The 24,641-nt window shown below is 39.9% G+C and overlaps 1 protein-coding gene across 2 annotated transcripts in view; it reads right to left on the reverse strand.

Moving 5' to 3' along the window:
* Positions 1 to 24,641, reverse strand: part of LOC131256980 (RNA polymerase II C-terminal domain phosphatase-like 4) — a 53,323-nt gene that overhangs the window by 22,408 nt on the left and 6,274 nt on the right. For both annotated transcript variants that reach the window (XM_058258117.1, XM_058258115.1), the window contains 3 exons: positions 4,363 to 4,448; positions 4,067 to 4,188; positions 3,322 to 3,502 (listed from right to left, as the gene is read on the reverse strand). In XM_058258117.1, the coding sequence (XP_058114100.1) occupies positions 3,322 to 3,502; positions 4,067 to 4,188; positions 4,363 to 4,448 (389 nt within the window). The remainder of the gene's footprint in view (positions 1 to 3,321; positions 3,503 to 4,066; positions 4,189 to 4,362; positions 4,449 to 24,641) is intronic.

A 24,641-nucleotide genomic window follows, 5' to 3' on the forward strand; every position in this document is an offset into this window, starting at 1 on the left:
CCTTGTGGGCCCCACATCACATGTGTTCCGTCTCACACAAGCCACCTGCCTCATACGGGTGGGGGCGTGGGGCCCACCTAACATGAGCCACACGCCTCACATGGACCGCCCACCCCGAGTGTGCCCCTGCATCCCATAGGCCACCCCACTCGAGCCCGGCGTGAAAATTCCCCTGCGTTAGACAGTCAGACTCAACTCAAACTCGGAGTCCAAGTTAAACTCGGAGGCCTCTTGGCATGTTCACTGAGGAAAGGGATTTTGAGCATGGCACCCAGAATTAAGATATATGGTTCTCGTGCTCGTCCTCATATTATCCAGAATAGGGCTTACAATCATCATAAGAAGCAACTAAGTGGCATTGAAGACTCTTCAGCCCGGAGCATGCAGTCCATAGATCCTGATAATGGGCAGGGCAACCCTAGTTTATGCATGGGAATTTTCACACCAGGATCGAGTGGGGTGGCCTGTGAATGCAAGGGGACACTCGGGGTGGGCGACCCGCAGAACCCATAGATTTGGGGCCCACGATGAGGGTTCGGCCAAGGACCTAACCCATGGATGTGGGGCCTAGGCTATGAGATAAAGAGATTAATTTGTCATACTCTATCAGTTCGAACTTTTATAGCAAGTGGTTAATTATCCTACATCAAATTGGTATCAGAGCGAGAGGTCTCGTGTTCGAGACTCCTCACCGGAGGTGCTTAATGCAGGGGCATTTTCACACCGGGCTCGAGTGGGGTGGCCTATGGATGCGGGGACACTCGGGGTGGGCAGCCCGAGGAACCCATGTGATTTGTGGCACGTGTTGGGCGGGTGGCTCGTGTGAGGCGGAACCCATGTGATTTGGGGCCCACGAGGGGGCGAAACCCATGAATTTGGGGGCCATGAGGGTTCGGCCAAGGACCTAACCCATAGATGTGGGGCCTGGGCGGTGAGATAAAGGGATTAATTCGTCATACGCTATCAGTTCGAGTTTTTAGAGCAATTGTCCTGCATCACTAGTTCTGTGCCACAACATTATAGATCTTATGATTATGGACCGTATGGATATGTGCCAAGTGACTCCAATAGTTATGGTACATGACTATTCGACCGTGGATAGGAGTATGCTTCTATGTATGGGAAACAATATCCGGGGGATGGCTATGGGCAACAAATGTATTTAAAACTTCATATATACCTACCCCGTATCCAGCTCCAAATTCACATCAGACACAAATGTTGATAGTTACACAGTAACCATGGATGGGTATACTGATCCAATTTAGAGAGGATGAGTATCAACAATATGTCAAAGAGCATCTTCAATAGTATCATTCTACTATGACTTGGATACAACATTGTCAGTTGATGGAGGAGCTATACTATGGGCAACCCCGTCAAGATGGAGATGATGACTTTGAGCCACCATGCAACTCCATGTGAGTCTAAGGCATAGTTGTACATGCACATTGAGGACACATCATAGGTATATTTATGATTCTTCTTTAGCTTTTGAATGTATTGCTTGTGTTTTCATACGTCTTCTTAGATTTATAAATGATATGAATTGGTTTTGAATATAGTTGCATCGTTTCTGGCAAACAGCACAGTGTGCACTTGTTTTTATGTGATCTTTTGATTTCTAAGTGTGTAATGATGTCTTTTTTAACGTTCCCTGAAGTTTCATTAAAATTTAAAAAAAAAATTAAAAAAAAGACCAATTTCCCAATGTTTCCCAAAAAACAAAGAAACATTACATGATACATCCAATATTTCCTATGTAATACCTGATATGTTTTCATATCCTAAGGGAGCAATACATCCATCAATATTGATATTGAAATGGAGAAGAGCATGACTACCCAATCATGTGATAAATGTAGAAGAAATTCCAATGAAAGAACAAGTATTGAAGAATTTCCAAAGAAATCTCTGAGAAAACATAGCATTGTCAGTGTTGGCAGGATTACTTTCTGAATGAAAGTTGTCCTTGACAATCTTGTGACTTTGCATGAGAGGGGTTTCAAACAGGCTATAGATCAACATATGAAAGAAAACAGGAAAATGAAAAACCAGCAAAAAAGAACACTTGCATTAAGGTGGAATGATCACAAGATCAATGAACAAACAGAAAGGCGATGAGCTCATTAAAAACATGCAAGCTTCTAAGGAAATGGAACTTAGATGATTTTGAAATTCATCAAGTGCAGTCTCAATATCTTATCCGTTTGTAACTCCGACACAATTTTGACTACCTGAAAAGAGAATCCTATAACTTGATGTATCGTTACATATAAATCAAGTTAGACAAAGTTTATGGTTATTTGTTACCAGCTTAATTTCTTCCACTTGCTGAGCCATATCAAAGTTAGGATGCACTTGAAAGTCGTAACTGTTAAAGATAATGAAGAAACAAACTGACAGGTACAACCCACAGCAAACGTTCTCAGGTGAGGCAGCCATCTCACACAGTTCAATGTGATTTTATGACATAACCAACATATCACCTGGACCCAGTATACAAAGGGGCTGCATGCCTGCATTCCATCATTACATTTTGCTCTTCTTTTTTGCAGTTAAAAGAGGAATATAGTTTTATTAAATAAGAGAAAGTTACCGCATTCATGAACAAGCATAAATATCTTGAAGACAGAAGTTTCAATGAGTCTAAACTGTTCACTTCAGAGAAGATACACCTTAATTAGTCATACTGTCCAATGGTGGTTGGCATCTGGGTCAAGTCACAAAAAAGGCCAAGTGTCTTGGAAAAAGTTGCGATACTTTGACGAAGGAGAGAAAGCTGTGCTGAAGCATCTAAATATACAAAATTAATAAATATAATGTCTTCTTTTTGTCAATCAAAGAACATAAATGAGAGCCTAGGAGATAGGTTGATGGCATTTCCAAGAGCCCAAGTTACAACCTTCGTCACTCTAAAACCGCAATCACATCTACGAATGAAATAGACTTGTCCCCGTCAGCGAGAAGACTCATCTGTATTGGCTGACATAAGAATCATGTAAATTAAAGTTTAGGACATTTCAACTTGTATGAGTTGGATTGTTAGCAGCAATAAAACCTGGACTCCAAGAGAACCAAGTCAGGAACTGAAACCGATAATTTATTGATACCAACTCATCTTGGCCAAGTCAACTCAGTATTGGACGATATTTAAAAACATGACGCACACTCACATCCACGTTTTCTCAGGCATATAGAGGCCAACATATCCAAGAAAGATATGATATCTTTGAGAGAGAGAGAGAGAGAGAGAGAGAGAGAGAGTCCTAGTCTTACCACTAACCAGAACCATGGTAAAAGTACAAATGAAAGGCGTACCTTCCACAGGATCTGCTTGATTGATTAAATAATTCTCTTCAGGTAAGGTGTCAATAAGGCGGGTTGAGTTAAGTAGCGTATGGTCCAAATCTAAGACCAAGTAAAGCTTACGATCCCGTAACAAGTTCTTTAAGTCTGCTCCACGTAATCGAGCAATTTCTTCAGCACCAAGCTTCAAATCCTGCAAATACAAATCGTTGTCCAGACATGATCAAAGTTAAATTACATCAAATAAAAAGATAAGTATTTTAAATCAAAGTCACATCTGCTCAAAAGGATATGATAACTGGGGAAATAGAGTTCATTCTCTTACAAACATAATCAGACAAAATGAAACAAGATCCGACGTGCATATATAGCCCAGCCTACCCACACAATAACATGTGCAAGATCAGAGCTGTCCATCAGGTGGGTCCCACTGTATGGATGCCAAAAATAGGCCGCAGCCTCCAGGCAACTCGTCAGGTGGCCTACAATATACAGAACAAATGGATAGCTATCCACTTGTTTTGCATACTGTGGCCAACTAGATCAGACTGAACTGGGCCTGAGTTTTAGGGCAGAGCATCTCGACGTTGGAATCCACCTAGAGGCTTGGATGTTAACCATAGGCAACAACATGGCACATGTTATGCCATGAAAGGTTGAGCAATATAGGCATGTGGGATTAGCAAACCTCATAAACAATACTAACTAATCACATTCTTGGAAGCAGTTTTTTTTTTTTTTTTCCTATAAAGAATACCTTATGAATGTATCCAAATGCAACCCCGGCGTAATCATCTTTCAGCTTCCCACAACGTATGCACATATCTCTGATAAAACCTGGATGAGGGCAGATCTCATCTATAGGCGCCTGCGAAGTAACTGCATATGGTAGATTTTTAGAGAGCCAAACATGACTGCGAATATTTCTATACCCAAAATCCCACATGAGTGAGTTGTGAGAATACATAGGATTATCATTCCACTCATCAGCCATAACAGAAAACTATGTGAGGCTAACTATAACGAGTATCTTATTGGGTTACTGAAGGGCACCTAATTCTTCCTGCATGGCTCCAACCGAAGTTGATCCCTGAGACTCGTCTATAACTTCCGATTCACACACTTTGCGCCTTTTGATCCTGCAAATAGCAATGTCACTAACAACATGAGGGTCACAAATCAACATGATTAATAGCAAGAAACAGTGGCATATATAATTGGAGTTCTGCTAGCCCTCCACACATCTTCTCTATATGGAAGCACAAGTGCTATCAAGTGTCACATGTGTGATACCCAAGATGTTAATCAGGAGGGGCCCGCCATGTTAGATGTCCTGGCCTGGAATCATGTCGTTTCACTCACCAAGTGGATTACACATGTACGATGAGCATGGACAGTTGGCCTTCCTTTCCAACCAACAATTGCTTTCATAGCATGTGGCCAACCTAATGAGTGGACCAGCCTGATGTTTTAGGAGGATATCCACCTTGCAGGACATACCAAATAGACGGCTTGCATCTCATTGTTGTGGAACGCATTGGTTGTGGAAGTTAGAATGGCACTTATGCCCCTAACCTCTATCAATGTTGTCACAATCTACGTCAAGGGAACAAATCAGTAAGTCAATACACCGAGGAGTCCCATACATTCATATCACAGGTAGGGTTTCATGAGCATGTAGACAAAAAAAATTCAAGATATCTTAATGGTCTTAACCCGGACATAAAAAACGAATTGGCTTTCAACAACCTATTTAAGATGTCCAATGTATACACACTTGCATTAAAAGCCGAAGAGATGATTAACTGGAGACCTGGGAGATGATTTGGTGCCCCATGAGGACCATCATCAACGATGGGGCAGCATGCTAACATCCAACGTAAGGCAACCACCAGACCTCCCGTAAGTTAACGGACGATGGTTCAATGTCCAACAATGAAGCCAAACTCCAACCTAGGGGGAGGTGGTTACGGACGAGGAGCTAGTACGCCCGAGATGGGGCAAAACAACACTCCTTTCACATGCTTTACATGTGGACAACCAAGACATTTTTCTTTTCACTGTCTTGAACATCAGTCCACAATTGAAGTAAATTTGCCCGAGGAAGGAGAATTAAGTTGAAGCAACCTTGACCACATACAAATGAAAGATGAAGATGACACAGAATATAAAGGACATGCACACGATGATGAGGTGCATGTTGGGGAAGATGTAGCGGATGTGTATGGCAATAGAGGCAAGTCATTAGTTATCCAACAAACTATGCTATCGACACCTCGGGTGATAGATAAGGGGTGATAGTTGCGGTATAACATCTTTCGTACCACTCACACTTCTGATGGGAAGATATGCACTATTTTGGTAGACAAGGAGAAATTGTGGATAAATTAAAAGTCAAAGAACATAAGCATCCACACCCATAGCAGATTCGTTGGTTCAAGAAGGGGGGAGAAGTTTCGGTTAACTCTGTGTGCTTAGTTACCTTCTCTACTAGATCTAAGTACAAGATTGAGGTGCAGTGCGATGCAGTCCCTACGGACGCATGCCACATTTTGTTGAGGAGATCATGGTTGTGGGACCAAAATATAGTGCATTTGACTCAGGCTAACACCTACTCATTTATTAAGGATGATGTTAACATCACATTGCACCAAATGAAATATCTTCCAACGCCCAAAGATGATAAAAACAAGGGTTAGAAATCGCCTAGTGTAGAAAACATTGAAGGGGAAAGCAAGGAGACCGGCATCATTTATGTCTTGGTTGCTAAAGAATATACAAAACAGTCAAGATGTTCCACCTCTTATACAAGAGCTTCTTTATGAATATAAAGACCTGGTGCCCGAAGAACTCCCAGCTAGACTTCCTCCTATGAGGAACATTCAACACCACATTAATTTAGCATCAAGTTCGAGTCTACCGAATCTTGTGCACTACCAAATAAGTCCAATCGAATATGTTGAGCTCCACAGACAAGCTAATGAGTTGCTACAAAAGAGTGTTTTAATTTGGGAAAGCATATTACTATGTGATGTTTCTTGCATTATTAAACCCTAAGAAAGATGGATCTTGGAGGATGCATGTGGATAGTCGTGCAATCAACTGGATTACTATCAAATATCAATTTCCTATTCCACACTTAGACAATACACTAGACATGCTGCATGGAGCAAGGGTCTTTTCAAAGATAGACTAAAGGAGCAGATATCATCAAATACGCATCAGGGCCGAGGACGAGTAGAAGACTGCATTTAAGACTAGAGATGGGTTGTACGAGTGGCTCATCATGCTTTCAGCCTTTCAAATGCACCAAGCACTTTCATGAGTTGATGACAAAGGTACTCTCCCTTTATGGGAAAGTTCTTAATTGTCTATTCGACAATATTCTTGTTTTTAATCCCGAATCATCTGTTCAGCTTGATCATTTACAACAAATATTGGATGTACTACGGAAGGAGTCAATATTTGTTATCTTGGAAAAGTGCTCATTTCTTGTTAGTAGTGTTGTGTTTTAAGGGTATATGAGATCAAGGTTGACCGAGAGAAAATCAACACCATCGAGGAGTAGCCCACTCCACAAACTCTTTCGAAGGTCTATTCTTTCCACCTTTGGCAACATTTCATCAAAGATATATCCAGAATTTCGGTACAATTATCGCACCTATCATCGATTGCATGTGCAAGCAAGCTCGAATGAACTAAAGCAATGGACCGAAGCTTCAATACCATAAAAAAGATTATGACAGAAGCTCTGGTGCTTGCACTTTTGGACTTCAATAAAGTCTTTGAAGTAGAAAGGACGCTTGAAATGTTGGCGTTGACGCGATGTTGAATCAGGAAGGAAAGTTGATCAATTTCTTTGGTGAGAAGTTTAATAATGCACGAAAGAATATTCCACGTATGATGTATGATCTCGAGTACTATGCAGAGGTCCGGGCACTACGACATTATAGGCATTACTTGATTCATCGGGAATTCATGCTATATATAGACCATAAGGCGTTGAGATATCTCAACTCTTAAAAGAAGCTCGAGTGCCCATCATGCAAAGTGGATGGCTTTCCTACAAGAATTATACTTTTCCTTTGCGTCATTAAACTGGAAGTCATAACAAAGCAACAAATGCTTTGAGTTAGAGGATGGTTCTACTAGGAAGATTCACCGTGGAGACCATGAGATTTGAGGCATTAAAAAAAGAATACAAGGACCCCTTTTTAGCAAAGTGCTTGACAGATGTGTGGATGGTCGAGATCCAAAGTGTGAATACATCTTGTACAATGGATATTTATTCAAGAGATCTCACTTATGCATTCTTAAAGGATTGTTGCACAAGAATGTCCTATCTAAGCTACACGAAGGAGGATACAGAAACAATATCGATATCGCCGATAATATTGCTGATAACCGGAAATGCGGGGAAACATGGGAAAAATGGTGGAATATTCAGTGAAACTTCAGGAGATGTTAAAATGTACATATTTGCATATTTAGAAATTAAAAATTTTGAAAAAAGAATGGATACATAACAAATTTCCATTTAATGGGGCCCCTTACAAGCATGTGTTGTTGTAAGAAATCAATCCAACCATCCCATCCGGCCTATTTAACCATCCGACCTTCCATCCAAACATCCATCAATATTGCAAAATATCAACAACACATGATACTTCACCAAGAAATCATCAACAATTGGAAAGGAAACGAAAGATTGTGGTCTTAATATCGCACATGTTGCGATATTGATAATATTAAGATATTATCAATATTATCGATGATAAATTGAACACTACATACAGCCATGCGCACATGAGAAAAAAAAAAATTTGAAATAATTTTTTTCTAATAAACAAAATTGTGATGATATCAATACGTTGGCGATATTATTGAAATATCGTCGATACATTTATGATACAAGCATTACCTAAAATTTACATAGTCAAAAATATTAGTGATACATTGGCGATATTGATGCATTGGCAATACAAGCGACACCTAGAATTTACATAGTTGAAAATATTGGTGATTACATTAGAGATATTGATATGTTGGTGATACTTAGCACATTACTAATACCTGAAATTTCTAATACTACCAGTGTTATCGGTTTCGCTACCAGTGTTATCGGTATCGCTGAGTTGGAGATAAAGATAATATCGGAGATATTTCGATAATATCGGAGATAATTCAAACACTGGTTGTAACGTTGAACAATTCGTAACACAATGTTTACAATGCTCAGTCTCCAAAGGTCATGTGCATAATCCCAGCCCTTATACACCACATCTCATTCCATTCGGACCATGGGTGTACATTTCTATAAGCTTCATTCTTTGTCTTCTTAAGAATCAAAGGGGGGCAGATTCAATTTTCGTTGTGGACCATTTTTTTAAGATAGCACACTTTATTATATACATAAGGACGATGGATTGATGGGGACATCGAAGGACCTACACAGATGTACCAGAGACGGAGACGACCACCCACATCGATGCAACTCTCTTTGTGAATGGGAGACGAGTTCCAAATGGGGCCCGTCGGGCCACTTTGAAGACCCTGCATGCATTGGACGTGCATCAGGAAGACACCGCTTAGGGATGATGCATGTGGGGTTCTTGGAAGACAGTTTTAGTCATACGATTTTTATTTCGTGTCGATCCAATCGTTGGATCCTATCGATTAAGCCATTAGGCCATTAGATCTTCCAAATCTGGTCCCATTGGACCCTGATCTTGTTTTATTTTTATTTTTATTTTTTTTGTTATTTTTAAGATTTATTTGACAGTTAAGATTGATGGTAAGTGTTTTAGTTTGCTTATTTTGGATGATGGGCCATGTCACTTAAGTGAGTGGCATATTTGTTATTTAAAAAATAAAATAAAATTTAATATAAAAGCAAGGGGGGCATCCAACCCTTTTGGAGCTTGAGAAAAAGAAAAGAAAAAAGGTCTTTATTGTGTTGAAAGGGTGTTTTTCTTCTTTATTTTTAGGGTTTGTGAGAAACCCTCCCTTCCAATCAAATTGCGGAATGGTAGAAGCTTGCTTGGTGGTGGATTCCTCCAAGGTGTTTTATTCCTCTTCCTCTTCTCCAACAAGATACTCCACTTCTTCTCTTATTTCATTTCCTTCCCTTACATCTCTTCTAAACCCATCAAAAACCCAACCCGATCCATCTCCTTTCTCTTTTACCCTAACCATCCATACATGGACATGCACACACGCACATGCGTCCATATGGGCTGCCACGTATGGGCCCCGTTTGGCACCTTTCCTCCTTGATTCCCCTCCAAACCCTACCTAATATCTAGATCCCTAATTCCCAAAAAATCCCAAATCCCAAAACCCTAACGAAAATCTTTTTTTTTTTTTTTAATCCATTCCCCAAACCTGATTTTATTGGCATCATTGTTTTCTTACGTGGTTGTTGCACTACCCATGCTAGATTGGAAGTCCATACTTCCAAGTGGGCCACTCTCGTAATACTTTATATTTCTGTGCACCACGTATGTGATAGCCTAGGCCATTTGCGTTACAAATATAAATTTTCTGAACTTATTATGTGGATGTGTTTGGTTATACATGTTGAATGCTGAAATTGATGCATATTTGATCTCGCATCTTGCATCCTAGGTTTCATGCATTTATCGTCAACGTATTCTTCACAAAAATTGTGCGATTTCATGATGTACCAAAAACAATAACTTCATACTGCGAGTCAAAGTTTATGGGCACTTCTGGCACACTTTATGGAAGCAGTTGGGAACTAAGCTTCCATTCTCTAAAGCATATCATCCTCAAACAAACAAACAACCCGAGGTAGTCAACAATGGACTTGGTAACCTCTTGAAGAGTATGATAGGCAACAATGTATCTCAGTGAGACTTGGATCTACCCTAAGCTAAGTTTGCCTACAATAGCTCTGTAAATCGTACCACTGGAAAAATCCCTATTTTAGATCTGAAATGGGAGAAGTCCACATCATGTACTTGACTTAGTACCATTATCAATACAAGATCAAGTGAGCGAAGATACTGATGCTTTCGCTAAGCACATCCAAGACTTGCAAGCTCGAGTAAAGAAGAAGATTGAAGAGAGCAACACCAGGCACTAAGAAACTACAAATAAACAACGAAAGGATAAAAGTGAAAAAATAAAGAAGGTGACTTGGTTATGGTTTATCTTCACGAAGAAAGATTTTGTAGGGAAACAAGAAGCTCAAGCCTAGGAAGATGGGTCCATGCTGAGCTAAAAGGAAGTTGGGTGACAATGCCTATAAGAAGTATTGTTAATATTCATACGATATTAATCGTACACTTAAATCGTAAATGGGGAATAATCATATGATTTGATTCCGAATCGTATGATTAATCGTGAATAAATATTTTTTTTTCATTTTTCCTAGTCTTTTTCAATTTTTTTTAGGGCTTTTGTTTTTAAAAGCTATTTAGGCCCCACATACATTAGAATATCATATGATTTGATTCCGAATCGTATGATTAATCGTGAATAAATATTTTTTTTCATTTTTCCTAGTCTTTTTCAATTTTTTTTAGGGCTTTTGTTTTTAAAAGCTATTTAGGCCCCACATACATTAGAATATCACTTCTTTTGCTACTTATGAGAGATTTTGGAGACTTTTAGAGATTGTGGGCCATTAAAAACCTAGAAAAAGAAATCGACATATCTTTTCCGTCGCTCAACGGAATGGAATGTCGCTTGTTGCATTTAATTTCTACATTAAAATAAGTAAGAATACATATAAAATATTCATTTAATCTTTTCTATTTCATTTCTGTCATATTTAGGTGAAAATATGCATTTTTCAGAGAAGAAAAAAAAAAATTTTATTTGCATTATTTTGCTGATTTTTGTGAATTTTTTTTAGGGCTTCTGTTTTTAAAACTCATTTAGGGCGCACCTACATTAGAATATCACATCTTTTCTTTCTTATAAGAGAGAGTGCTGAGATTTGGAGTTTGTGGCCCATAAAAAACTTAGAGAAAGAAGTTGTCGTATCTTTTTCGTCGGCTAACGGAATTTAATGCTACTTGTTTCCTTTGATTTCTACATCAAAATAGATATGAAAAAAATTTATATAAAAAAATAAAATTTAAAATTAAAAAAAAAAAAAAAAAACAAGTTATTTAATATTTTCCTTTTCCTTTCTTTCGTTTTTTGTTCTTTCAATTTTTGGGAAAAATGTGTTTTTTACAACTTTTCCATTTTTTTTTTTTTTTTATTTCAAGTGTTTTCTGATTTTCTTAATTATTTATAATCTTCTATGCCTCTGTGGGCCTAAATAGTTTTTTCCCTAATATGTAGGCTTGTGTGTTCATTCTCTTATTGAGCATTGGAGATGGGAAAGAATTTGAAGACCAAGAATAATGATCTTACATGGGAATATTATTCAAAGATGGATGACAACAATAATCTCCACCTAAGATGTAATTTTTGTGGTAAGGCATATTGGGGAAGTGTGTTTCAAATGAAACATCACCTAGCCCGAACGAACAAAAATATAGTGGCATGCCCCCAAGTTAGTGATGATATAGCAGAAAAATTCAAGAATTTGTTGGACAGTAATGTTAGTGAAAAGAAGCAACAAGAAGAAACTACGTACAATGTTGAAAGAGTTCCTATTATTGATAATAGATGAAATGGATGGAGGAAAAAGAAAAAGAACTATGCATGATTTTGTGGGAAGAAAGAGTGGGTCAGAAGAAAAACAACAAGCCACTCTAAACAAAATCTGGAAGAAATGAGATAAAGATAGTGTGTGCCTATATTTAATGACAAAAGCAAGGCTATAACGGTCTATATTTACAAACACTCTTAGATCTTAAATTTAATGAGGAAGCACACAAATGGGGAGTTAACAAGAGTGGTCGTAACACGATTTACTACATGTTACCTGACTTTGAAAAGCATCCACGAAAACATAATTGGCTTAAGGCCGATGTTTACTTCAAAAGAATGGGAAGGTAGCATCTTCTCCAAGACCACAAGGGGAAAGCATGTTCAATATAGTTTTGGCTTATGTAATTTTTTTTGTCATCTATCAAGTTTTGCTTGAAGACCACTCTCCCATTGGTCAAGGTGCTACAGCTAGTTGATTCAGATGAGAGGCCATCCATGGGATATATTTATGAAGCGATAGATCAGGCGAAAGAGGCGATAGCAAAGAACTTGGTAGATGTGAAGAAGCGATATTCAGCCATATAGGAAATCATAAATCAATGGTGAAATCTTCGGTTGCATTGGCCCTTACATGCGGTGGCTTATTTCTTAAATCTTATATTTCAGTATGATGACAATTTCCATCCGAATATAGAGATTAAAATCAGCCTGTATGACTGTATTGAAAGATTGATCCCAAATTCAAGGCAATGGGTCATTCATTGGTGAGCAAATGGAGAAGTTCAAAAGGGGCCAATAGTTTATTTGGAAGAGAGACGGCAAAATTAACTAGAATTGCAAAGCAACCAGGTGATTTTACAATTATTTTGCTTCTTTGAGTTTGATGGTGTGCCTATAGTTTATATAGTTTATGAATTATGATCATGTATTATGTATGTTTTTACTTTTTTGGTTTAGTTTATTTATATAATTATATATGATTGATTTCTAGGTTTATGGTGGGAGTTACAGAGCAAGTGTCCAGAATTGCAAAAGCTGGCTATTCGTATTTTGAGTCAGACATGTAGTGCTAGTGGTTGTGAGAGCAACTGGAGCACTTTTAAGCTAGTGAGACATTATTGAATTTGTTACTCAAACTTATGAATTCACCATGTACCAATAGCCGTATGTAATATTACATTCATTGCAAATTCATTCAAATAAGAGGAATAGACTCGAGCAGCAGAGATTGAATGCGCTCATCTTCGTAAAATATAATCTCCAGCTCGAAGTCCGTCATGCAAAGAGAGAAGGAACAAGAGCTTGATCCTATATACTTATCAGATATAGAATCTGACGATGGATGGATCACAAAGAGAGAGGATCATGCACTTCCTACAGATAACACCTATATGAACATAGGTAAATGCTTTGCCAAAGGATTGGAGAATGTGCAAGGTGTAGGCAAATCCACATCAAAACCGGATGGGCGATGTGGTATGATTACATGTCATATTCTTATTATCTAGTCTTGTAGTCTTATAATTATTAATTAATAGTCTTATTATAATACATTATGCATAAACTATTTTTTTAGTCCTAGAAAACTTGCTATTTGAAGTACAGCGAAGGGAAAAGCAAAGTGGTAGAAGAGGAGGAAGAAGAGTTTATTTCAACATCAAATTCTGAAGATAAAGATGATGTTGATAATATTGACCTCATTGATGAGGAGGATGGCGCTGCCTCGGCCGATGAAGAATAGATTCATTTGGATTTTTTTTTTCCTTTTTAAATTATAGAAACAAGTGAATAGAGAATACATTATATATGGGGAAAATATTATTTTTTTAAATCATACAGAAAACTTACATGTACATGGGATGGGAAGAGGGTTATTTTTTTAACTTGATTGTGACGTGATGATACAATACATTCACAATGAATCAATGATACATTTAATATACAGTTGATCACAATTTTAGAATATATTTTTTCCATATGACAAAATGGATGATTGGTGTGTTTTTTTAAAAAAATTAATTTATTTACAATTTTTATACTTTTTATGACATTTTTTTATGAAAATTTGAAGAAGAAGAAAAAAATCTTACGATACGATTCAGACCCCTTACAATTAACGATATGATAACGATTATGACAACATTGCCTACGAGATCGAATTGCCATAACTCAAATATCTCGTCGACTTTCAACGTGGAGGATTTGTGTGAGGTGTGTGAGAGTGTGATTAAAAAAAAAAAAATTTTTAAAAACATGGAAGATTTGTTCAAGTACCATGGCAAGGTGTCTAACGTGCAAGATAAGTTATTATTGACAAGCATAAACAACCCCCAAAGAAAAAGAAGGAAGAAGTTGAAGAAGTGTTGCGAATAAAGACTACAGGCACTTCACGAGACCAATACAAGCAACACTTGCTGAAATGAAAAAACAAGCTCCATTCTAAATGCACATGGATCACAGGTGATGAATTGAAAAAATTGAATCCGAACATCTACTACTTGTATGAAGCGTCCCAACTCACAAAAGTCAAGTCCTTTCCAACCCAAGAAAAATGATGCAGGCCCACAGTCCATCGTAGAGCCCAACATGTGTTGATTTCAAAATGTTTATTTTAGATTTGGGGCCTAAATATCAAGAGATATAATTTACTATTTGTGGGAGATATGGGAGGATGTGATAGATGATATGGGGTTAAGTTAAAAATGTGATTAAAGATATGATTAAAGATTTTGAGGATTATTTCTTGGATTTCCTTTTACTTTTTTTTTAATACATGCACACACCCCACACACCCACACTCACACACTCAAGCCGTAGTGGGATTTCACCACTTATAGGTACTCAAACCCTTGACCTAGTGTTGAAACTCTTGCGAGTCCGCCACCAGGGCAAGAGTAAGGACCCACCTATGGATTTTCTTTTACTATTATAAGACTTTTACCATCTTAGGTATATTAAATTTATTTGAATCAACAACGATTGATTTGAAATCAATCTCTTAGTTGAGGATCCTTGTTAAAGATTCGTTTAGGGTCTCTAATAAATGGGGGGTAAAGTAGGTGTTAAGCATTCCAAAATTTCCTTAAGTATGAATTTCTGAGGTTTTGTAAGAAAAGTTTGATATCAATAAAATTATTTCTCCCTCTACTCCATTACTCTTGTCCATTTCCTTCAAATTTGGGTGTCGCGATCTCATTGACTAGATAACAAGGTTGCACCATATTTTACTTAAACATTGTTAAGGCCCCGTTTAGAGCCTATACAGAAACTAGACTGTGATAGAAAACACCCTCTAACAAGTGTTATCAGTATAACCACATGAGAACAAGGGGTTCTTGTTTAGAGGTGAAACATGGAGATCTTTTTTTAAAGAGTAAACATGGAGTTATCATAGGGAAAAAAATAATGACCATCATCATCTTCGTCATCATCGTTGCCTTGTAGGGTTGTCAATGGGTACCTAGACCTATAGGTACCTGATGTGATCCAACAAGGGATCCAATGGTTACTGAGGAACATTATTATGGTTGAGATCTGATAGATTAGAACATCCATCATGTGATTTTTCAGCTAGGCCCAACAATCAAAAGGTTTTAAATGGTTTTATAAATGTTTTCAAAAATTGATCTTTTGTTTTAACCATTAAAATGTTTCAATTACACTTGATGGTAATTCTGACAATTAAGATCTTATGGTCCACTACTTGGTTTGCATGGGAATTGGATCAAGGTGGATGGCCATGAACAATGGTGGGACCAGGTCAAATTTAGGTATAAGGTTAAGGCAAGATCACAGGCTTCCAACGTGGTAGGGCATATGGAAGATTGCAGGGTGGTAGAGCACCATACCAATCTCTCCCGATAATCCTAATTCTTCCTTGTATATACTTTATAGATCCTACGCCGAAGGAACTATAGTGGCCCTAGACGTCCCTAGCCGCCTTAGGGCATCACCACTTAAGGGCCCGTTTGGCCGGGTGGATTGGAAGGGATTGAATGGTATTAGGGTGGATGGCATGGATTTCAAGGTAATGATGGTGTTGTCAGTGGATTGTCTTAAGATCCATGGGATTGCTATATCGAGTCTGTTTGGCACGCCTGGCCAATCCCAGGATTAAACCTTCCCATCCCAGCTACTCCCACTTAATGCAGGTGGCCAAACAGATTAGGGTGGATTGGATGGGATTTAAAGGTAATGATGGTGTTGTCAATGGATTGTCTTAAGATCCATGGGATTGCTATATCCCGGGATTAGGTCACCCAGTCTGTTTGGCACGCCTGGCCAATCCTGGGATTTAACTTCCAATCCCTTCCAATACCATCCAATCCCTTCCAATCCGCCCAGCCAAACAGGCCCTAAGAAAGAGAGAGAAGTGAAGAGAGAGAAACCCTTCTCTCTCCTCCCTCCCTCACATGGTCACACATCCACACGTCCGACATGTGGGGTCCACCATCAGACTACTCACGTGTGCCTATCTCAGCATTGCGCTAAGGGTTGGCGAGTTGGCTCTCTTCCCCCCCCATCTACAATAGATCAATGAGAGACCTGCTTTGAAGGATTGGCATTGACGATTTGGCAGTTTCATCAATCAGGTCTACTTCTCAAATTCTCTTATTTTGATTCTCCTAGAAACTTGACAATATCTAAAGATGCAGAGGGCCAAAATCATTAAATATAAATTTTTGAAAAAACTTAAATTCCACAGCATTTCTAAAAATCCTAACAGGGGGCCAACCATGTAAATGCTCTTATTTCTTCCCGAACCCAGCTAGAAACCTAGATTCAAAGACCCGATGGGTACCCATGAGTACCAAACCCAATTGAATATTGTTTCAGATCATCAGTATTCAAGAACGAGATTCGGACCTGAAGGGACCCGAACTTAGCATGATCCAAGACCGGTTAACCGGGTACAGGTACTATAGCACCCGACTCGAACCCAACCCGTTAACAGCCTCATTGCCTTGTCCCAGCTGCAAAATCAACACGACAGCTAGCTGGATATCATAGGGAAAATGATGCCCTATTTGAAACATGTGGACCAACTAAATAGAAAACACTCTCTAACATGTGCCACAAATACAACCACATCAGCAAAAGGGGTTGTCTTTTAGAGGCATGACACAAATATCATAGGGAAAACAGCCATTTTTGTCCCATATCAAATCTAGAACCCTAATTCTTCTCAAAAATTGTGCTACTTTATCCTTTGATTCTTGCTCGAGCGAGATGATGAAAAATTATCATGTCTGGTTCGTTTAGGGGATGGATCCATGAGAACATTGCCACCATCATTATTATAGCCTCTCCTAGATACTTAGGAATCAACACAACACCCTAGCTTGATCCAAAACAGACATTCTCTCACTTGGCGCAAGTTCAACATCCGGTTGCCTACCTAACATCAACTCTCCTTTATTTGTACTAGGGAAGGCAGGCACATTGCTACCAAGCGATGTTAAGATACCCTTATCAATTAGCAATTTTATTGGAAGAAAGGAGGGGGGCTGAAGAAGGGTGATGCGCTAGCCAGTCCCAAGCGCAGATAATGGAGGGTTGATGTCAAGTGGGTAGCTGGTTAGCAAACCTTTGCTAAGAAAATTCATAAAATTGACCCCAGATAGCTAGGAGAAGTGATGCAGGACAATTAACCACTTGCTCTAAAAGCTCGAACTAATAAAGAGTGGTGAATCAATCCCTTTATCTCATAGCCCAGGCCCAACATCGCATGGGTTAGGACCTCGACTGAACCCCCTCGTGGGCCCCACTTCACATGGGTTCCTCTTTACATAAGCCACCTACCCCGAATGTGTCCCTGCATCCCACAGGCTACCCCACTCAAGCCCATTGTGAAAATGCCCCTACATTAATCACCCCCCGTGAGAAGTCTCGAACACGAGACCTACCACTCTGATACCACTTTGATGTAGGACAATTAGTCACTTGCTCTAAAAGCTCGAACTAATAGAGAGTGCCGAATCAATCCCTTTATCTCATAGCCCAGGCCCAACATCGCATGGGTTAGGAACTCGACCAAACCCCCTCATGGGCCTCACTTCACACGGGTTCTGCTTCACACGGGCCACCCACCGCAAGTGTATCCCCGCATCCCACAAGCTAACACACTCGAGCTCGATGTAGAAATGCCCCTGCATTAAGAAGGCTATGATGGTGATGATTACAATGAGATAAAATTAATGGCATGCAGTCCCAAATTGTTAAAGTAATGCACACATCTGCATAGGATTTGTACTCCAACAAATCACCTCTAGCCAATTAGTAAAAGAGGACCTTGCACTTTTCTTTAAAGTTTCTGATGCAGGACATGAAATTAAACATGATGTGTGAGATTTCAGGCTTAAAATCACCTTAGTTCAGAAACATTATACAAATTCCATATCCCACATAAAGTCCAAACATTCAAGTAAAGGGGAATTTATGTAGGTCCAGGCCTACACAGGCTAAGACTAGACTAATAAAAATTATAAACCAAACGATGTTCAAAGGGAAATAGGAATCAACCACACATGCATAGCAAACAGTCCCTAATCCAAGGGATTCCCCAATCTCAATTCAAGGAACCCTAGAGTGAAAAAAATGGACAAATAAATTAAGGCTAATGCAAACTAAGGCTAGGGTTTAGGAAATAGGAATGAAAAGAGGAGAGCTCCTGCGTGCAGATGGTGACCCGGGGCTGACACACCTACGCGGGTGGGCTGGCCGCACGTGTGATAGAAGCCCGCCTCCCCAAAGTGACACCTAAGCCTTGGTCGGCTAGGGGAGACCTCCAATCCCTCCAAGTTTGACGACGATCCCACGTAAGGTCGAGGCGTAGTGCTCCGCCGAAGTTTCAGCCCTTCTACAGGTCCAGATTCTGAAAACTGGCTGTAGGGGGTGAATAGCTGCAAAAGTTGGGAAATTCAAAGTAATAATGATGATAGAAGATGAGATATATGGATGGGAGAGGGTAGGGACGGATGGGGATAGATGTGGCTTCACACCACGTAGTTAGCCCTTCGAAAAAGGAGGGCTTCGCACCCACTTTTAAATTCTTCCACAACTCACTAAGAGAGCAAAAAAATAAAGCAAGAATTTTTATTAAGCTTCAATGAATCAAAAGAACTACAAGGGGTGCCTATTTATAGGGAAAACCTTATACCTCAAAACTCGCGCCATGTGGGCAACCTATTACTTGGCGATGAAGTAAACTAAAATAAAAACCAAACAAAGAAATCTAAAACATTCGTGATGTTCTAAATAATAACAATAAGCAAAAACCTAAAATATGAAATCAATCCGACCAGCGGGCCATGATCATGAGATCTCATGATAGGCCTTTCTTGATTATCGAGCCCACTCTTTTGAACTAAAACTCCGTCTTCTAGCATGGGGGTCATCCCTGGATGTCGTCATCGATCCAGATCGACGGTGGGGCCCTCTTTCTTCGTGCGACGTGCATATGGGGCGGCGTGCGTACACGTGTGCGCGTGATGTCCCCATCAGTTTCACACCTCGAGCTACTTACTGAGAAAGGCCCATCTTTTTTCGCTCTCTAATTCAAAAGTTTAATTATTTAATGCAATAACTAGCAAAAAAAGAGCAAGGAACCTTCGAAGCAATCCTCAATGAAAAAGATACATAGAGCATCCAATTTTCATCAAGGCTATTTTTTGTTTCTGTACTGCTTGTATTAACTACAGTTAACGTCCAAGAAAAGGTCCTTCATGAGGCTAATCTTTACAAAGGGGGCAGAAGTCTTGTCGGCTCACCTCAGCTTTATAAGCAGGTTCAAGCTACGTGCTTTCTCTCAGAGGTTAGGATAATGGAAGGAGCCCGGAGGGCATCAAGAGGCTCAGACAAAGCTTGGAAGTTGCAACACGACTGAAGATGGTCTGGTCCTGAGTGCTCTCTGTTCGACATGTGTCTACCGAGTTGGGACACCGAAGTGGGTGGGAATGCCTCCTCACACATGTTGCTGGAAACCGATCATGTGGCACTCATGCCACTTTCGCCACGAGGGACAAACCTCAGCCGATCTCTGCATGCGTCATACTTTAAAAATCATAAGTGGGATACAACCCGAACTTTGTAGGTATAGGGGGGAGGGGGACTATTTCCTAATGTAACAGGGTCTTTTGCAGCCAGAGTTGTTTCCCCTGTGCATAAGCAGAAGATAATCAAAGCCAGGAGATGGATGAAGAGAGCCTCTCTGTGGGGTCGAGGTCTGAGTAAGTGCAAGTCGGGAGGATGCTTCTCCCCTCTGATGAAAATGCAAGCGACGAGGCTCTTGCGGTAGTAAAGATATTCCTGCCATCAGATGAGATCGCCAATGTAGATCACTTCAACTATGCTCTAGATGTTACCCCTTTATAAGCAGCGAAGGAGGTCCCTGCTGAGACTAAGGTAGCTTCTCATTGTCTTCTCTTGGGTGATATATGCCAATCTATTGATGATGCTTGTTCGATGATAGTGAAGGAGTTGGATTGATATCGGGACATGTAGGAATGCATGTGTAAATTAGTACGACCATTTTTTGGAGCAGGAGATGATGATGTCCAAGCCTTCACCCAATACTTTGAGGAAAGAGGTAACTACAAGCTAAAGGAATTGCAAAGGCAAAAAGCAAGGGTCAAGAACCCTAAGGGCTGGAAAGAATTGCTCGATTTTGAATGTTCAGTCAACAATGACTTTGCCGCTAAGCTTAGTGGGGGGAAGAAGAGACTCGATCAGTTTCCCAATGAAGGTACTCAGTTGGAACATTAAGAGGTTGGGAAGCCAAGAAAAGAGGAATCATGTCAAAGAGATATGTAAGAAATACATGGTTCAGATTTTATCTTTACAAGAAACTAAGATTGAAGCCTTTGACAACAAAATTCTTAATTCCTTGCGGGGTATAAGGAATTAGGGGCAGAATACTTCAAATGTTGAAGGTTCTTTGGGGGGGGGGGGGGGAATGTAGTAGCCTGGAATAAGGATTTTTGGGTTTCAGGAGGGACTTTTTTCAGTTCTTAGTGTATGTGTTGTTCAAGGATACTTCTATAGATTTCAAATGGTGTTTCACAGCAATATATCGACCGTGCTCCAGATCACAGAAGTCTCCTATTAACGTAGTTTAATCTAGCCGGAGCTGGATTTAGCCATCCATGTTGTGTTTAAGGTGACTTCAATGTTATTAAATTTACACATGAGAAGTCAAATGGGAGTAGAATCACTAAAAGCATGAAAGGTTTTGAGGAGTGGGCGAGTCAAAATGAGACGGTTGGCATCCCAATGGGTCGGACTAAGTTTACTTGGACCAATGGGAGGGCTGAACCGATCATGTCCAAATTGGATAGATTTATGCTTTCCGTCGATTGGATCAACAAATTCCCCCTAGTTTCGTCATGTGGTCTCCCTAGGTCCATTTCCGACCATTGTCCTATTTTGCTAAAGGTGGTGGAAGACAGTTGGGAGTCTAAGCCATTTTGCTTCAAACTTTTGTGGTTAGAAGTGGAAGATTTTGCTGATCATTGGTGGCAATCTTCTAATATCACAGGTGCGGCTAGAATTCCACTATCTCAAAAGCTTGAGCTACTTAAGGGCAAATTGAATGAATGGAAGGAGAGGCTTCTAAGCAAAAGGAATGATGATGCAGAATGTGCATTGTGTGAAATACACTGGCTTGATATCAAGGAAGGGGGGAGAACTATCTGAAGAAGACCGCCATAGGCCCATTTCTTTGCTAGTAGATTACTCCAAGTATCTGAAGGAAAAAGAAATCAAATGATGGTAGAGATTGAGGGCACTATGGCCAAAAGAAGGCAACAAAAATACACATTTCTTCCATGGTATTGCACTAATGCTAGCGCATGGAACTAGAGTTGTACACGAACCGAGTTAGCTTGGTTAGCTCGCTCGACTTGGTTCGAAACTGAGTTCGAGCCAAGTCAAGCTGATTTTTTGAGCTCGAAAAATTTCGAGCCAAGTTCGAGATTGCCCGAGCTCAACTCGACTCGATTCGAATCGGATCGAACCAGTTCGGTGACTCGGTTATTTTAATATTGATGTTCCTCAGCAAGTGTTTAATGAAATGACTCAACGAAGTGTCAGCTGGTGGCGAGGAAGGTATGGATATGAAACAAATACCCTTGTATCTTGATTTTTATGTTGCCCACTGAGTGTTTGATGAAATACCTATAAACCGATGCTATTATTTTACATTCTGTGAGAAATTGAAGGTGCACTCCATGTGTTTGAGAAAATGCCGCAGAGGCTCGATCTTGGCTCTATCTCGGCTCGAACTGGCCCGAGCTGCTGACCGAACCAAGCCAAGATACCTAGTCAGGCTCGAGGACCGAGCCAAGATGAGTTCGAGCTGGGGTCAGCTAGTGGCCAAGCCGAGTCGAGTTGTGCCAAGCTCGACTCGTGTACACCTCTACATGAAACAACCAAATAAGCAGTTTAATGGTCAATGATCATGGAATTGAAGAGAATGATCAAGTTTGCTCAGCCATTGGGAGTTTCTACTCAAAGCTATTATCCAGCATGGGGCGGAGAATACCTCTTTTGGATTATCTACCATGCAAATGTCTATCACCCATGGAACTGGACTATCTTGAGAAGCCAACCTCGGAAGAAGAAATCAAATGTGGTATTGATTCCTTGGGTAAAGATAAATCCACGGGTCCTGATAGATTCCCTATGGCATTCTATCAAGCCTTTCGGTAGGTGCTCAGAGGGATGTGGTGGATTTTGTAAAAGAATTCTGTGAAACAGGCCGGCTTGCAAGGGGGGTGGAGGCTTCATTTATAGCCATCATTCCCAAGAAAGGAGTTAAGACACTAAAAGATTATCGCCCAATTAGTTTGATTGGAAGAAGAAATCAAAAGTGATATTGATTCCTTGGGTAAAGATAAATTCCTCATGGCATTCTATCAAGTCTTTTGGGAGGTGCTCAAGAGGGCTGTGGTGGAATTTGTACAAGAATTTTGTGAAACATGCCAGCCTGCAAGGTGGATGGGGGCTTAATTTATAGCAATCATTCCCAATAGAGGAGCTAAGACACTTAAAGATTATCGCCTAATTAGTTTAATTGGAAGTTCCTACAAGATTTTGGCTAAAACCTTCGCATCCAGATTCAAAACGACACTAACAACGGTCATCTTGGAGAAGCAAGGTGCTTTTGTAGCATATAGACAAGTTTTAGATGATGCTTTACTTGCCCGTGAATGTATAGACTTAAGGTACAAGAACGGAGAAGGTTTGGTCTATAAATTAGACATAAAGAAGGCCTATGACCATGTGGATTGGAGGTTTCTTGAGAACATGTTGAAAAGAATAAGATGTGGAAACAGGCAGATTCATTGAATGCATGAATGTTTTTTTATGGTTTGTTTCTTAGTTTCGGCTAATGGCTTTCCAAAGGATTTCTGTAAAGCTTCGAAGGGAATAAGGGAGGGGGGCCTACTTTCTCCTTTTTTGTTCGTGGCCGTAGCAGAAGCTAAGTAAAATGTTATAGAAAGTCAAGAAACTCTTATCTCTGGTTTTAAAGGAGCACAAGTTGGAGTCAAGATTTATCACTTACAATTTGCTAACGATACAATTCTTTTCTGTGATGCAGAATTATCAATGGTGGATAATCTAACAAAAATATTGAGGTGATACAAAGAGGTGTCATGTTTAAAGATTAATGTCAGAAAAAGCGAGATGATGGGCATTAGCCTCTCAAGAGGAAGTATCTGCCTTTGCAGATGTATTTGGGTGTGGAATCAAGTCTTTTCTATCATCCTATTTGGGGCTTCCATTATGCATAGGGAAACCAGCGGAACATTTGTAGAGCAAGGTGATAGAAAGATTCAAAAGAAAGTTATCAAAATGGAAGGGCCGACACTTATCGCTAGCAAGTCATATCACTCTTATCAAAGTCGTGCCTTCCAACCTCTTCCTCTATTTCATGTCTTTATTTAAGTGCCCAAAGATAGTTCTGGGCAAACTACAAAAGTTGAGGCATGATTCCTAAGGGAAGGGGCAAAAGAAAAGCAAAAAATTCCACTTGTTTAAGAGGAAAGAAGTATGTAAATCCTTATCTGAAGGAGGTGCAAGTATTAGTGTTGGAAACTATGAAAATGGGACTTATAGGGAGATAACAGTGGAGATTTGGGTCCGAAGAGGGCAAGTTGTGGAGAGAAGTTATTGTCTCCAAATATAGTGTCCAAGAGGGGTTTGGGAGGTCAAGAAGTCCTCGCATTATCAAGCTTCGAGGATTTGGAGGGCCATTAATTCAGTAGCTTCCTTGTTGAAGCCCGTTGTGGCTTTTTCTCTTGAAAATGGGACCCGCATTCGTTTCTATGACTCTTGGTGTGGAGAGAGGTCCTTGGAGCTGGATTTCCCATCCTTGGCAAGATTAGCCCCCATCAAGAATATACCAGTAGCTGAATGTTTTTCCCACATCGATGAGGGTGGTGTGTAGTGTCCCCCATGCCGAAGAGCTTTATCAGATGAGGAGGCAACAAATTTAGCACAACTATTGGAATGGCTTCATAGCATTCATCATTATCGGCTTTTGAGGACCATTTGGTATGGAAGGCTTCACCATCAGGAAAATTCTATGTCGATCCTCCTACAAGTTGCTTACAAAATCATCAACTACAAGAAGATAGGAATTCTTTCATGCCTTTTGGTTATATGGGGCACCTCCAAAGGTGGCCTCTTTTGCTTGG

Source organism: Magnolia sinica, chromosome 9 (assembly GCF_029962835.1).
Source record: "Magnolia sinica isolate HGM2019 chromosome 9, MsV1, whole genome shotgun sequence".
Classification (NCBI taxonomy): Eukaryota; Viridiplantae; Streptophyta; class Magnoliopsida; order Magnoliales; family Magnoliaceae; genus Magnolia; species Magnolia sinica.